General features: G+C 35.2%; 1 protein-coding gene across 10 annotated transcripts in view; it reads left to right on the forward strand.

The window, feature by feature from the left end:
• LOC124354481 (G protein-activated inward rectifier potassium channel 3-like) overlaps positions 1-17,357 on the forward strand; it is a 164,242-nt gene that overhangs the window by 72,246 nt on the left and 74,639 nt on the right. Inside the window, exons 1-2 of one of the 10 annotated variants that reach the window (XM_046804970.1) lie at positions 4,796-5,207; positions 16,814-17,048. The exons of 3 other annotated variants lie outside the window; for them this stretch is intronic. In XM_046804970.1, coding sequence (XP_046660926.1) covers positions 16,942-17,048 — 107 coding nt within the window. In that variant the 5' untranslated portion in view covers positions 4,796-5,207; positions 16,814-16,941. Of the gene's footprint in view, positions 1-4,794; positions 17,049-17,357 lie in introns of those variants that run through there. 6 more of the 10 variants (XM_046804971.1, XM_046804972.1, XM_046804965.1 and 3 more) reach the window with 6 other exon arrangements.

Raw genomic sequence — 17,357 nt, forward strand, 5'->3', positions numbered from 1 at the left:
AATCGTTTTTTGTAGGGCAGCATGTGTTAATATGGAAATTTTAGGACGTCGTTAAATATTTTGAACTGCTGCTCTACAGATTGAGAAGAGTGAAGGAAACTCCACTTTTCTGTTGACAGGGAAGTGTTGAGGTGAGCGATGTTTTCTGGCCTTGTGTCTCTTATTGTTTGGTTAATTTTGGGCTCCCTTTCAAGTTTCATTCCCACTGACGACAGCTTTCTTGCCCGTAGTGGTCAGATATAGCTGTGTTTACCACAGACACCGCGACACTTGGATGGTTGGTGATGATGTTGTCCGATAGCTGATTGGGTTGTAGCCGTCACTCTCGTCGGAGTTTTGACTAACAACTCCAGGTCGAATGACCTAAGTAAATCAACTAATCGAAACTGTGGAATGGTGTGTGTTGTCCAACGCGTTCAATGTTAAAATCCCCCCATCACGACATATTCCTGATGTTGATCAGTCAGGTCTGTCAGTAATTGTTCGAATTTTGAGAAAAAAAATATCTTCGTTTCCACTGGGAGACCTATATATTCCGATCACTACTAATTTTGATTTGTCTGTTTGAATTTTTGATTCCGACTGCTTCATAATCTTTTTTTCGAGTGATTCTTGGATCGGAAAGGGGCAAACGTTGAAATTTTGTTTTATAAAAATAGCAACCCCTCCTCCTTTGGAGTAGGGTCTACAGTACGCGGAAGCCAATTTGTAATTTGGAATTTTGCACAGTGCGATGTTATCACTGTTGAAACCGTTTTTCCAGTGACAACAAGAAGATCTGTTTTGAGATCCTCGCACATGAGTTGAATTTCTTCCAATTTGTTGGTTGCGAATTGAGCATTTTTGATGAAGCAGTTTCAGTTCAATTTGTTTGTAAATTTTAGAGTTTGTTCGTTTTTGATGGCGATTCTTTGCCAATTTTGTCCGCTGATTTAAAGAGGGGTCCCTAAAAAAACAGTCTCAATTCTTTGCTCTTGTAAATTTGAAGCTGCAGAATGGACAACAGGGCCGTTTCTTTCATCTTCCTTCACGGCGTCGTCACAAGATATAGTCGGCATCGGGGCCCTGGAGTCAACTGTATAGAGTCTGACGGTGGCGGTGACGGTGGCGGTGGCGGGCGGCGGTGGCAGTGACGGCGACAGCGACGGTGGTGGCGGCGGCGGTGGCAGTGACGGCGGCAGTGACGGTGGTGGCGGCGGCGGCGGCAGCATTGGTGGGGAAAGCAATGAGGGTGTCAGAACAACCTCAGCCTTCCTGGCCGCAGCAGGCGAGGCGCTCAAACCCGCCAAGATCCTCCACGACGAGTCTGGCCAGCTGCCACTTCCCTCTTAGTGTGAAGATGCATCCCGTGCCTCGTGAAGTGCTTCCGCTGCAGTCTGTTCATATCTAGGACAGAGATGTGGTGCCTAGCATCCAGTTCTTCTATATAGGCATTCACGAGGGCGGTGTGCTGGTTAATATCGTGCGTAGAGGGCAAGTCGTGACGATGGGGCAGCGTGGCGACAATCAGCCTGTTGTGAGAAAGCTACGGACGTGATCCTCTTCTCCAGGTTGTCGTATATATTCCCGCTGCTCCCCGGCCGCAAGGTCATTGGTTCCGGCGATCAGGACGCTGCATCGAGTCCCTTTCGTCACCGGCTGAGGTTGGGATGAGGGTGATCTGAAGCAGTCTCGCCCCAGGCTTGCAGACCCCTGTCACGGAAAACGCGTCGAGAGAGGAGCTGGGATTTCATTCCAGCGATGTGGCGGACGTGGCTATCTCCCTCGATCACAACCGACTCGAAAGGTATGGGGTTTAGATACAGGTAGTGGAAGAGGTTTTGTGTTTTCGGTTGTTATTTTTACATTTAATTGAAATTTTGGTAGGCTTTGGTGGTGAAAATGGTGTCAGGTTCGAAACTTTAGGTGGGTTAGGAGGCTAGTGAATTACCTGGTTTACACTGTTTCGAGGGGTGCTTAAGGACAGGAAATGGATTGTTTGTTTTTTTGTTTTTTTTTTTTGTTTTTGTTTCGTTTTTCGAGTTTCCAGGTTTCATTTGGATTATTGCAGACGCACTGAGTATGTTGCAGTTTCAAACATTCAACTTCAGCCTCCAATACTTCTACTGTGGTTTTTAAACTGTCTATAATTTCATTGCTATGGTCAGGAACTGGGATTGAAACAGGAAGGGTTTGAGTTTCTTGGGTGGTTAGAGGGATTGGGTCGCACTGTACCGCACCGTCGTTGGTTTTTACGGGTTTTGATGACTGGGAAGTTGCGGATGCAAAAATTTCGGATGTGTATAGACTAAGGCGCTGGTCTGACTCGATAGCAATGGTCTAATTATGGATTTTAGTTCGGTCTGTAGGCGTTTTATTTCTTCCTTCAGAAGTGTATTTTCTTTGCAGCAATGCATCGAGGTCAGAAAGCGGGTGAGTTGATGAAAAAAGGAAGTGTTTGTACAGATTGCTATGGGTGTGTTGTAATGGGGCGGGGGTCGAGGGGGGTTGTCGGGTGCGGCAGGTGAAGGTGTGGGTATTAAATGAATTTGGGTCAGAAAAGCGGGTGAGTTTGATGAAGAGGAAGTATTTGTAGAGATTGCTAATGGGTGTGATGCAGTAGGCGGGGGTTCGAGGGGGTTTTTCAGTGCGGTAGTGTGATGAATGAGCGGGTAGGGGGGTGTTGAGTGGTGTGGCGAGGGTGTGTGACTGCGATGCCGGAGACTGGGTCGGTGAAGCAGCTGCAGACTGCAATTTGTTGAAAACATGAGTTCCTTGCACAGTAATTAACATATGACGAACTGATGTACGCTGGCGGGAATAGGTGTCTTGTCTTTGTAAATAACAAAGAGGAATAAATTGTATGTAGGCGTTGAATTGTTATTCATTTGACCGATATCTTGTGAAGGATTATTTCCTGATTTCAGGTCTATTAAGAAATATTTGGCATTGTTCAGCAGTACCGCATAAGCCCGATCAATCGCACTTTGGGACTAAGAGGGTTAAATAAACTGTTTTCATAATTCCAGATTTAATTGACTACATAAAAAAGAAAGTATTTGCTGTCACTACTTTAGAAATATAAATATTATTTAGTGTTTTATTTTGCTTCCTTTCACGCCATTTTGGTCCATTGAGATAAAGGGCTTGGAGGGTCAGTTAACAGTTATTTATTGAGCTGGCACGCCGTGCTGGCTGTAAGGTTAAAACTAAAGATTGAATTGATTTATTTCAAGTAATTGTCATTGGCGTTGAAAACATTGATGAGAAAAATTCTGATTACGTTACAAACTGTCAAATTAAACTTTACAAAAAGATTTCGCAGGTTATTGTTGGCACAATTGCCTGTTCCCCCATTGTGTCCAGTCCACATCTCACCTCGGCATGATTAACACAACTCACAATGAATAATTTACGTGAGCCAATTATAATTTTGGCGCGGTCAGGTGTCTCTGCCGCCATGTTCCCGCGATGACGCCCGTATCGCGATCCGTCAACTCTCTGGCACTCGCCGGTATTCCGAGAGCACTGTACTTTGTGGTCCACCAAGAACGTTCGAGTTGATAGAGCGTGGTACTTCTATTGTTAGCGACTTTGTCTTCTCCAAGTCGACACCAACACGTCAATTGTCGCTTCATTTACTTGACACAGCGCTATTATGTTGGAAGGTTTTAAGTCTCTAATATAACCCTGTCTTCTGCGCGGGATCAATTAATTCCTGTGATGATAGTTTACTGCCATGGAACAGAGCCTAGAAAAGTTCAAAGTAAAGATCATTTATTCACAATGGGTTTAGAAGATATTATAATTAATTGATTTAAATAAGTTATAATAAACTTTCTAAAAGCGTAAGGATCTTATTATTTCGTGTCCTTGTAGACACTAAAGAAAATATAAAGCCAAAGAAACAGATGCATCGATTTGGCTTAAACAAACCCAACATGCCCTTACAATATTGCTTAATTATTAGAATTTGTGTATGGAATTTTATTAAATTAGAGTTAAAGTTAGAATGAACCAATATAAAAAGGCACAAGAAATAATGCTGTTAGGGAACGCACAACAATTTTCAATAAAAAGTATTCTCACAAATCAAAAATTTGAAATTACGAGAAAGATTTAAAGATGAAATGTGTAGGTTTTTGGATAGAAACGGGAAAAATTATCCACAAGAATACAAAGGAAGAAAATGTAACAAATTTTATAATTAGATAATTAGGAGTTGTCTTACAAGCGTTATAAAAGTCTTTAGATGGTCTAAGAACGTTTCTGTTAGTTTCTGTGTCCACATAATGTCAATACGTGTTCGATATAAAACTTTAAAATTAGTACCGATGTTTTAACACAAGAATTCATCTGGAGCATATAGACCATTCGCTGTTATTACAAACGTCTTAAATGTGACAAAGGACAATTTATATGATTTGAATAAAACGCAATCATTGTCATGAGACAAATAAAATATAGGTAATCCTAAACTGTGAATACTTACATATAAGAAACTGTTTTCAGTAAAACATTTATAGTTGAGCCATCATATTAAATTGTAGTTGTTGTGGTGGAAGAGCGTGGGAATGTTACAATCAACCGGACAGTCACCAAAAGTGCTTTGATGTTTTATCAAGGTCGGGCAAACATCAGTGTGCTTCAAACACTAGTGCACATTGAAATACCATTAATCAAATATCAATTTTAAGTCAAATACGTGATCAGTTATCTAAATGTGCCCAAAGTCCGACAGGTCTAATCTTTTACACTCCACAGTTTTATTAATAGAAACGGCGCCGGATTCGTATGAAATTACTGCCCGGCCGATAAGCGTAACTGTGCAGTTTACAGAACAAGAGTGTTGACTTTTTGTTTACAGTTCGGCGGACTGTGGAGGAACAATGGATCGTGAACCGGAACCGGTAGAAGTTGAGGCGGTAAACAGCTGATCGGGCGAGATCCAGATGGCTTTGGCGCGAGAATCAGCTGACAATCCCAGTGCGAGTCGGGCAGAGCACAACGTCGACTGTTCACAACTGCTAATTTTATCGCTATTTTCGTGAGCGCGCAATAGACCTCAGTCAGTGCTGTGTTCTGTGATCACTTCCCTCGGTCGACATTAGGCGCAGTGTTGTCACAGTGTTTTATGTGTTTTGTGTATTTCAAAATATTTTGCCGTATGTATATTTGGAATTGGAAATTAGTCTAAGAAAACTACAAAAAGATTGCAGCTTTTATAGGTAAAAAGTTCATTGACCCTTTAATGAGTTCCGTCCCTCAAAAACTTTGACAATTTAAACAAGCACATTTAAGAAAACCCAAAAATAAAAACAAATATATAGGTACTAAAATTATGTGTTAATTTTCTCAGTAGGCTATTATTCACTGCTTTAATTGAAAAAGAAAAAAATGTATTCCTTTAATGTATTTATACAAACTGATAAATCCAAAACAAAACCACCTGGATTAAATATACAATAAGATCAAAACAGGTAAACTCCAGCGACTATAGCAGGAATTTTAGAAATTGTAAATTTCCGCTGAAACTAAATCAACTGTTAATAATTTAGTTAGTGAATCATTTAGTAAAATGGGTTGTATAACTAGATTATATTAGTTCCTTTATAAAAATCTAAACAGTTTAAAGAAACAGGTTTTGCCATTACATGAAAAGTCAATATAAAGTAAAAGTTTCATAATATCAGAAAATACATTATGTTTAGTAATTATTCAGATATTGTATATCGTCTAAAGATAAAGATTATTTTAAAATAGTATTGTACTAAGCATTATTTCAATTTTCCTTCCAAACACCTTTAAGGTTGAACACTTGCTTGAAACACATTATCCATGTTTTTTTACTTACGCAAAGAACCTGAGAAATTTAATAAAACCTTGTCAATATCATGATTTTATCATTTAATTACACCACAGATAATATGTTTGCTTAACGAAGCTAAACATGGAAGCTACCACGAAACCTCAACGCTCTGTACAAGCCTGGATTCTAAATATGTTTAAAGTACAAACTCTTTAGTAACCTTTTAGTATCCCGCATATATCAGCGTTTGTTTGAGCTTAGTCCTAAAGTTACTCATTTTATAAACAGTATGAGATAACCCGTTGTACTTTTCGTCGCTGTTTCTTTCATTAGGCTCTAAACTAGAAATAAAAATAGAAGAATATTTTTCTGCTCCACTTTTTTAATGATTAGAAGTCACAAAAATATAATTAATATACTGTAAATTATTTGTTAGAATCGATGTAAAAACAACAGCTATCATGAGGCTATATTGTTGTAGTACTACCACATTTAAATTAATGTAGACTTATGAACAGGACATACGATTCTTTAATGAAAAAACGGGCATTTCGTAATTTTCTCGAAATTTTTCTTCGTAAATGCGATTCCTAAAATTTGATAGTGTAAAAGTGTTTGTGTGTTTTGGCTAATATGCTCATTTGTGTTTATTTGGCTTTTATTACAGTGTTCTTGAATCTAACGTGAAAGTTGTTAAAGGCAGTAACTGATAGAAAGGAAATGGATGTTAAGATAGCTACCGGGAAGCACAATTTCTGATTCCATTTGATTTACAAATTTTCCTCTTTGCACACTGGTCGCATCACTCGTATCTCTGGTAGTCATTTATTCGTTCTATCAAAATTTATATGGGTGTCCCGCAGTGTACTAACTGTATTTTGTAAGCCATAACAGTCTTGCGGCATCTTCAACAGTGTTGAACACCTGGTCCATGTGTGTTAGTGTCGCACCGCTTCTGCGTGATAATGTAGTAAGAGTACATACAGCAGTCTCTGATACGTGGCTATCAGCACGGTAAACCGCATTCCACAAGCACACACTCCTGGACACTGAACAGATCATCTGTTTTCCAATTTTTACGCAGTTCCTTAGTTAATGGAAGTAACAAACATTAACAATTAGTTCAGTTACACAATTAGTTACATTAACAATTAGCCATGGGTCGCGTAGGTTGCGAAGGTGGAAACATTAACAGGTAGACATTAAATCAAAGAGTATTCGTCCAAATATTTTATCCGTTATCAAATATTTTTCCGAATGTGATACTTGCGATACTGCACATTGGTGCTAAACCACAGCTCTGTTAGTCTATATTTAACAACACGTACAATACAAGGAAGTTAGGAAAATACATAACGTAAATGTGTGGTTTTAACTTCCTCTCATCGTCACCACAGAGTCGTGAACACAGTAAAAGGAAGGTAAAACTCAATGAAGAATTGATAAAAGTATGAATTAAACTGAGATTCTGTAAAGTAAAATCGTCTAACTATAGACATTTAAAATACTTCCAGCTTGTGGTCTGTATATAAATAACTAACCACAGGCTATTTCACAGTTGCCTACCCGTTTTTACCTTTAAAAAAAACTTACAAATCGATTGAACTAATCATTAAAAGTATGTTTGCTTAACTAACTACTTTAATTTATACAGTTTAGTTTCCTTGAGTTTTATCATAGTAAAATGATATTACACAGTTCAGCATATATTAGTTAAAATGTATGCGCCTCTATATTATAATTTACAATAGTTTAATTATTTCAATGTCCAACATAACACCACATACCTTTCTTATTTTTAAAAACTCAAGCTTTCGTTGTAATGTGGAATGTTAGTTTACAAATTAGTAGTTCTCTAAAGCTGCAAAGTTGTACAGTTCGCTTAGCCTCGATCGGAATCTCAATTATTTCTAACCAAATAAAAATATGTGTATTAGATTTTACAACTCTTCTGAGTATCTGGATTTTAATATTTTTAATCCTCATTATGTACACATTACTGGTGAAAATAGAAACTGTTATTACGTAAGAAGTTTACAAAACAGATTATTTTATTAATGCAATTACGTCCACAATCGGTAAGGAGAATTCAAATAGAGTAGAACAGTGATAATTAAAAAGATGGTGCTATTTCCTTAGTAGTCACCCAACTTCCCATAGTTCTACAGGAGAACAGATACTTACCTGGCCCGGTGCACGTCACGTCGTATAAATCGTCTAGACCACGTTATATCTTAACATCACGTTTCCGAGATATGTTCAAGCAGTAGAGTGAAACAAATGTCCTGCGAGCTTCCTGGTGCCTAGACACATGAGGGGAACAGGTGTAGCATTGGGCCAATTTCTGAAGGTTATATGATCAAGGCAGACATTACATCAATAAGTATTCGTCCAAATGTTTAAATTATCCGTTATCAAATATTTTTCTGAATGAGATTTAGTTTGCGATACTGCACATTGGTTATATACCTTTCGAGGTTAAGTGGTATAGAGGACTTTATAGTCCTAACTTCGCCTCTAATAAAGACATTTTTCATTTCATTTTATTTACCTACTTTGGAAGATTATGAGTCGCACAAAAATAGTTACAGACATATTTTTTTCTTCTGTCGTATAAACTGTACAATATATATGTGTGCGTGTTGCCCTCTACTAGTTACTGAGGTTAGGATAAAATATTTAGTATATATTTAGACTTAATTAGCACGAGTTTTCCAACCATGTAAGAAAAATGTCAATTGATCTATGCAACTATTCTATCATGAGAAACATTTGTCAGATTTGTATTTTTCCTATCCATATTAATTTTAAACGGATAGCCACATTTGAACTAAAGAAACATTTCTCAAATATTTGTAGAGAAATAACATTGGATTTGTAGTTATTCTCTAACGAAATTAGTTTTTAAATTAATAAAATCATGATTTTACAAGTTATCATTGCAAATTTAAAGATTACAGATGAAATGTTCTCGAGATATCTGCGGATAGTTAAACTAAGGTTAACGTTCAGCCAAATCCTATGGATCACTCGTCCCATAATCACACACGACGTTGTTTATGTAGGAATGAAGTTACTTGGCCCATGGCTCAACTCGTTCCTGAGATTTATCACCCTGAGTAATATCTTTGCTAACGCTCAGCCCAAATTCATGGGACGTGCACCATCATCGAACTTTATCTTGTCTGTATACAAATAAAGCGGTACATCACAGTATCGAATGACGAGACAGAACGTAACGAAAGTCAATCTGTTAACTTGAACGTCTGTTTCAACGAATGACACGGCGGCGTCTAAGATACTCGTAGATCTGTATTATTACAAACCACGAATAAAGGCTGTCAATAGTTATGGATAATTTCATTATACTTATCACGTGCTACACTGAGAGAAAGGTTTAAGAAAGTTCTAAGATATTGTCTTCGTATATATCTTAGAATGTGTTTTTATAAATTTGTTAATTTTGCAAATGTTTAAAAATGTACGTCCGTATACTAATAAAATATTTGTGTTATAGAACGTCTGTTTGTAATTGTATTTTACATATGGTCACTATTATACTTGTTATAGTGTATTGGTCATTATTAATTAATATAATAACTAAAACAATAAATATCGACTAAAATTAAGGTGTGATGAGCTATTAGCTCTTAAGTAACTAACTATTTTAGATCATGTACAACGAACGATCGTTCTAACTTGTATCTTCTGACAAACATTATTTAATGAGAAAACTGCACAATCACAGAGTATACACTCATTTATAATAAACAGGGAGGCTATTCTACCAATTTCTTCATTTTGTAATCGTTGACATGTTCGGATGGTTTCCAGTAAACAAATTTGTTTCCATCCAAACTTTTTGGAATCCATCTCTTATTTTTACCGTCGAATTTTGCGTATTTTACGTCATTACCAGTTTCGAAGCTTTCAGTTTAATTTTAATTTCTCAAATTATTATTTACTGGTTTGTTTAAAAATCAAAGTTCTAAGTTAGAACTCTCAATTATAAAAAGTATACGTTTTCGAATAACAAAAAATCGTTTGAAAACATGTAGTAGATTTTTAAAATGGTACAATTTACGAAAATCAGCAAAAGCAAGTAAATGTATTTAAGGTTTATCATAGTTTGTGTTGCTCATTACTTAAAATTATTTAAGAACAGTAAGGTTCTTTAAGCATTGCATCAATAAAATAGCAACGGAATATAAACTATTAATTGTAATTATAATCCTAAAGAAACCTTCTCAATAGAAACATGTCTTTTTCTGAAATTAGAGCGTAATGTAAATATAAAGAACTGTTGAATTATAATCGTGGAAAATGTAAAATGGATTGAAAATATGTAAGTAATTATATAATAATTAAAGCTGACAAGCTGGCCTGGCTTGTCTTGTTTGACGTATTGCAAATTTCGTTGAATACAGAGATTGATAGATTATAATATGAAATAACATCACATTCTATAATATTATAAACAAAGTAATGGAATAAATTTATTTTAAAAATGTGAAGTTATCTTTAATTTTGATTTGATATCGTAAAACCGGATATTATGGATCTCCGCCCTATGTACTGTAATATTTCAGAGTGGCGTTAAAATATGTATTACACAGAATACCCTATAAACGAATACATTTCAATTCCTTGGTTAGATTTCGTTACCTCTCATCAAAAATTAAAAATTTTCTAAGAAGTCAGAATTTGTTATAGAATATCTGCAATTTTATTCTGTTGCGAGATAAGACAACAAAAGCTCGAGGCATGTTTCTCGTTCTTCGTCTTCAGCTGATCAACTCCGGCAGCCATGCCCTCAACTGGTGGTCAGAGGCATGGGTGTCAGTCTGATATGAACTATGTTCGATAACAGTTAAAAACCTAAAAACACTTTCTAATCCAATTCAAAAAAATAAGAAATATCTTTTTGATATATTTGTATGTGTACTTTAATAGTTAAAATAGCATAGAAAAAATGTCAGTCTTTGGGGAACAGATAACGAAATTATAAGGTATTTAATTATTTTTAACAGCAATAATAAGTTTTCTCGAGACTTTTTTTTTAAAAGTACACAGGAGTTGTTACTCTGACATCAGATTTCATAGAAACGATTGAGGTATAAATAAAAGGTAAAATAAGTAAAATAATCTGTGGGAATTACAATTAATTCAATTTGCCCTTGTAGGTGTTGTATTAGGATGCCTGTTATACTAGAGGCATAACTGTGGGCAAAACAAAAACACAAATTAAAGTTATCGACCATGGTGAATAATCGACTGTCAATCATTTTCGTTTGAGTTTTCTCTGATCATTTTCGTGTCTTTTATTAATTTTCTATTTTTGTATTTGCAACGTTGAGAGGATTTTCGTTCTTAACGTTACTAATATCTTATATTTTGCTTCATAGAATTTCGTAAGCAGTTAAAGATTCCCATCTAGTAATTGGAAGTAGACACATATTTTAAACTATGAAACTGGTTTGTAGAGATCAGCCAGAAATCTGGACATAAAGGCCGGTAACAGCGAAACTATCTGTTGACACTTTTGCCGGGTTATCAGTGAGATAAGAGCACCGCCCAGCCTGTCGCTAATGCTTGCGTAATGCTGCGACCCCGGCCCCCGGCGACCCGGCTACTAGAGGTTATCTTCTGTTTGTGGTATCCTTTGTGTATGTTATCTACGGCTGATTACGTCTGTTGGTCCATTCCACCGATCTGCGGTTCATTGCTGCGTTTACGATCAACAATTTGTGTTAATTACACATTTATCGCGTTGGGGTCAGTGTGTAAAACTTACAACATGTATCAAACATGACAACATCGGTACCTAATGCGAGCTACAAATTATCTGTTTAATTGGCGAGTTTCTTACGAATTGGATATTTGTTTGTCGATAGTTATAAGGCACTTTTAACTCTCTACAAGTGCCTTTTATTTGGTATGGTTTTCAATTATAACTTTGAGATTTGTTTGATACTGAAACAAAAGGTCTTTGTTGATGGAATAACGTTATAAACTGTCCTGTGTCACATACACGTCAAGGAAATGAAAGCTCACAGGTTTTTCTGAGCGCACTTACACGAATAAGCTGTCTATGAAACGATATTGCATACAATCCGTTGCCACTTATACGTTGTTGTTGTATACTATCTAGTGACTAACGAAAGAAAACAATATTATAAATATATTACAGAAACATATTGAACATCCTATATTGGATAATAATAAACATATCTAACATTTAAAATTTAATTTATCAAAACTGAGTTCGTTTGTAGATGATTTAAATGGAATGTAACTCAGAATAAAAGATTTATCACGATAGGGGTATTTAAAAATAGCCATGTATACCTGGTTTTCACTCAATATGTCTGCCACACCATCTCCATATGGATGCAAGGTATATTCCTTTGTAAAGTCGAAGACTGAGGACACTAAAGACTATCGAAATCAAACTTCTCTCTAATACTGACGGCTAGGACCAATAAACAGAATTTGCTGCTGGTGCCCTATATCCCTCAAAAGGTAGTTACTAGGTCTCGTCACCAGATCGTGCTGTGAGTTGTTCCAGTGAAACATCTGTGATCTATCACTCTTGTAGTGGCAACAGAATTCAATAACTCGAGCACCTGCGAGTAGTAACTGTTAGAATTAAAAATGTATATAAACGGAAAAATAAAAGTTTCGGTAAAATGCGCTTTTAAAATAGAATGATATAAAATCTGTGTGCAATATACAATAACATTTCTTTTAATTACACAACAAATGTTCATGTAGAATATTCTATACTTTTATAATATCTTCAAAAAGTAATAATTTAGTATTAAAACACCTTTTGGTAAGTTAAAAGTTGAAGTAACATAACTTGCGTGCAGCGTATGGAACGTTTTTTTACTTTTAATATGAACTTTGTCTGTAACATATTGCATATTTTCATATTAAAATAAAAAAAACTATATCTCAATAACAAATAAAAAGAGAATCACCTTTCATATACTTTTATTTATAGGACTAGGTAACGTAAATTTGGCCCTTTTCAGCTTTTCGATTTACTGTTATGTTGTAAATAAAGCAAGGTGACATTAAAAAGGAAAACATAAAACACATCGTGTAATTATATGTAATTTAAGAACACAGCAACATGCACTAAAAACATTACATTACAAAAATATATTGACCTTCTTCCCTCTATAAAGTACAAGGCACGCAAGACCACTTGCCGCATAACAAACAGGCTACATTGAGGTTACATGTAAAATTACAAGTCTGGCTTAATCATTTTCGAAATGCCCTGCGGACAGACAGACAGTGGCATAGGAAAGATACTTTACATGCCTGGGCAGACAAAAGAGAGTTTATGCTAGCCAACTGAGTGATAAGCTTCTATGACGCTCAGCCAATCCCATGAAGTAACGTGCACCATCGTCAAACTGGATGTCGCTTATATGAAATGTTAAATTTTATGCAACGTTGAAGTCTTTATGTTAGTTCTTTTTCGATATATCGCGTGGACAGACAGGCAAGAACGATAGTTTTGTAGCCCCTCAAGTGACTTCGCTAACGCTCAGGTAATGAGATAATGCGCCTGCCTCCGTCCCCTGCAAAGTCAACTCCTGTATACGTCACTGTTCCGGGTATTCAAGTCTGGTACGAGCCATGTATCAGAGTAGATTTATTTCCTAGGAACGGACAGTATGAGTTGATTCATGTCGCATCTCCCGCCAAAACTCCAGCTGCGAGGAGCGCTAGCACAGATGTCAGCTGTTATTTAGCAGTCTGGCGGTTGTGATGTGCCTCGCTCCATTTCATAATCCGTCTTCTGTCTTCGTTAATTACCTTGCTGGAAATGTGTGAAGTGCTGAGTGAACGACTCACTAACACGTGTCCCTTGCAGGAAACTATTGAGTGGTTTAGACTTGAACTTAATTGTTAGTTACTCAGTAGTAAGTAGATATGAGAAGATTTCACGCCAAACGTTTTGGAAGTATTGAAGCGTAGAATAATAATAGTGTTATATTCGAATACATATAGTAAGTTATTCTATGCCTCGAGGATTTTAGTAACTTCAGTAACTCAGTCGGATTCTAATTGTTATTTTAACAGACAGTCTACTAGTACCTCGATCCTGAAATAGCATTTTGCCAGTGCCAGTACCACGGTCTCTGGGATGGCCTCGTGAGCTCTCCGCCTCGTCTTTGGGCAGTTTTTGAGCAAGCCCAATGGGTTACGTGACGTAAAGCCCATAAGAGCTACGATTGCGTTTTCGGTTTCATGGAGACGAGTGATGGGGTGCCTCGGTGTGAGCTACGTAACATTTATTCATACATATCTATTTACAATAAAACGCTTACGAAGGTTCTTAGTTTGTCAGTTTATTTTTATGTTTGTTTCAACAAATCATTTTTTTATGTGTTTAAGAATAATTTCTACCGATTCGCTTGATAATTTTGGCTTAATTAAAATAATTCTGATTCTGAAAACCATGAAATCTACAGTTAAATGTGAGGAATTTACCGAGATTTTGAATGTAAATTTAAGTATATTTGTTGAACCGTTGATAAAATTTGCGAAGTGGATTTAAATATTAGTTTTGGGTTTATATATCCATAGATAGAAATATAAAATCAACAAATAACGGCTTCTAGAGTTATCTGCAAAATTTAAATTGGATACTCAATCATGTTTCAAATACGTCTCTCAAATGTATATATTTTAATTTGTAATGGAATGCGTCCAATTTTAAACATTTCTCAGATTTAATTACTTTTAATAGAAATTGTAAACGGTTGCATGTAAATTAAGTATGTTCAAACACAAAGAGGAATTTAAGTCTCAATGTATGTGTTAAAAGTTTAAATGTTACTTGTGTATGTTAAACGAGCCACATTTAATTCGAAATATATTATCGTATGACCGCCACAGTTCTATTTTTACTTTACGCAAAAGTAAGATTTAACCCTGTGCATTTTAAAACTAAGTTTTAGTGAGAATTATTTTTTCAACTTTATTAAGTTTCTAAAAGACTATAAGTGGTGAAAATGTTATAAATTTTATGAAAATGTTTATTTTTGTAATACATTATTTTTAGGGGATAAACTGTAATGAATTAAAGGCACAATCGATTAACAAGCTAATTTCTAGTATGTGCCTGTTACAAATGATGTAATGATGTTTATATGAGTAAAAACAATGTAATCACGTCCACGCCACATTCCGATTTTCAGATAATCCGGTATTTTACTTAAGTCTCTAGGTGTTATATATGGATTTTAACGTAACAAACATCCTTAAAAATTGTTTTTTAAGAACATTCTCTCTTATTAAAATACTTCAATATTAAATCTTGCTACAACTTTCAACAAATATATTTGTGTTAAAAGGAAGCTATTTGAAATTATCAACTAACAATTTTAAATATTTTTGTTGGTAGAGACGAAGGCCGAGCGGGTTTTGGCGTAGGAGTTATGAGTTAGAGATACCAGATGTTAATACCCTGTATATGACAGTTTCACTTTTTATCAGTACCACCAATCTTGCATTGTTCCGTCACCCGACAGCCACTTATTCTGTTTGATAAGATTCTCGCACAGACCACCATGAGGACGAAAGTCTAAAAAATAGGCCTCTCCTTTTTAGAAAATAAGACATTTTCAGGGATAATGAAAGAATGTAATCTGTATAAAGAAAACAGGTTGTATGTTTGTTTATTTTATGTATAATTTATATATTAGGTATGATCTACAATTTTTTCTTGTAAAATACAAATTATACTTTAAATTTTAAAGTTTAATAAGATAATTTTCGAAGTTGGTTGAAAATTTTAGTAGCAAAATAAGTACGGTACCCAGATCTTAAATTGTGTGTTTTTTTGGATTCAGTTAGGAGGTTTTTTTACATTTTAACCTCAAAATCTGTTCGATACTGTAAATTTATATTTCCATCAATCTCATTATTTGTAGTCGATTACTGTTTCTTCTTACAATAAACTTTGGGCCTTATTTTAATAATTGAAGAATTGCCAGTTTCATTAAAGATTAAATATGAACAAATGAATATAAATAAGTTCAAACGATCCTATTTGTTTTATCTGGAAGTAGCTCGCGGTATTTGGCGACGATTCTGTGATAGTGGCCAAGTTGTTATAATAATATAATGATTGTCATTGAATCTTTATTTATGTCAAGGACATTTATTTAAAAATGTCATTATATCCGCCTGAAATTTTACTTTCTTCAATAACTTAAAGCTTAGACACATTTTTAAGTGTTTATATGTTTCAGTCACATAAAAAGTCGTGACATATCAGTAAAATACTCTATTTAAGCATGGGGAAATTGAATAGTTCTCCAAAAAGAATTTATTTTAGTTTGTGGTTCTTAAAATAAGACGATTTATAAAGAAATGTCTGAAAAACGTTTTGAACCAGTAAGATGTTTCTATAGTAAGATGTTAGGATATCAGTGAATAAACTAAACATGTCTAATAGGGGTTGATAATTTATGAGTTAAATAAACAGCATAAAAACAAAAACCCTAGTTATGACAGAGAATTGTTTACGAAACTGTATTCTATTCCCAATTAAAAATAATAAAACAAAAATATTACTTGTCAACATTTTCATAAAAAAATATTCATGTACAAGTATAATTCTTAATTACAATTTATGCCTACAACAAATCCTATATTGGATTTTACCATTTACGATATCCTCAAGTTGTATTTTGCTGTTCACTGTCTGAAGGTAACCGAAAGTGCGATATAGATCACTCCGACATTTTTGTTTGATAAGGTATGTCTGAATTACTATTATAAACCATCCAATTTAGGGTCAAATCTTTTTCTGATAATTTTCGTATAATTACATTTTAATTTTACTCGATCACATATAGAAGGTAACAAATCTTGATCCGAATTACTGAGATTCCTTCAAATTTTATTAGTTTTAAATTTAGTTCGTGAGTGAAAATAATCTGAAACTACTTTTAAACTTTCAATAGAAAAGTTACTTTTTTAAATTTACGTAAACAGTGTTAGAATTGAGATACCAAGTGAACTTTTAACAAAAATGGTTCGAATTCCTGGAAGAATTTACCAGCGGCTGCAAACTCCAGGGTTGCGAAGGTAGTTCCTCCCTAAACCTCGCGAAGACATGAGTGATGTCGACCCTGGGCAGTGGTAACGCCCCTAATCCAGTTCCTGTCAAAATGTTTGAAATTCCAGACATCTTCGCATTTTTCGCCCACATGTACAACCTTTACACGAGGTAGGCTCAATGTTTTGGTGTCCGCATGGATTGTTTGGGACCTCTAATTTTTTTTTCCAAAATCCAGTCCGTTATTACATTGTCATCTTCTTATGAAGTGTTTATTGTTCAACAAAGCATGTGACATTTTCAGTGCCGTTCCTAGTGTGATGTTAAAACTAATAATGTCATCTGAAAGTGTATTACGTGTTGTGTGTTTTAATTTAACTCCAACACTATATAAAAATGATTTCATTTTATATGATAATTGAATATGATGGGTAGTTTCGTAAACATACAGCTAAAAAGAGTTTTAGCAGCAGGGAAGTC

Source organism: Homalodisca vitripennis, chromosome 2 (assembly GCF_021130785.1).
Source record: "Homalodisca vitripennis isolate AUS2020 chromosome 2, UT_GWSS_2.1, whole genome shotgun sequence".
In the NCBI taxonomy this organism is placed as follows: domain Eukaryota; kingdom Metazoa; phylum Arthropoda; class Insecta; order Hemiptera; family Cicadellidae; genus Homalodisca; species Homalodisca vitripennis.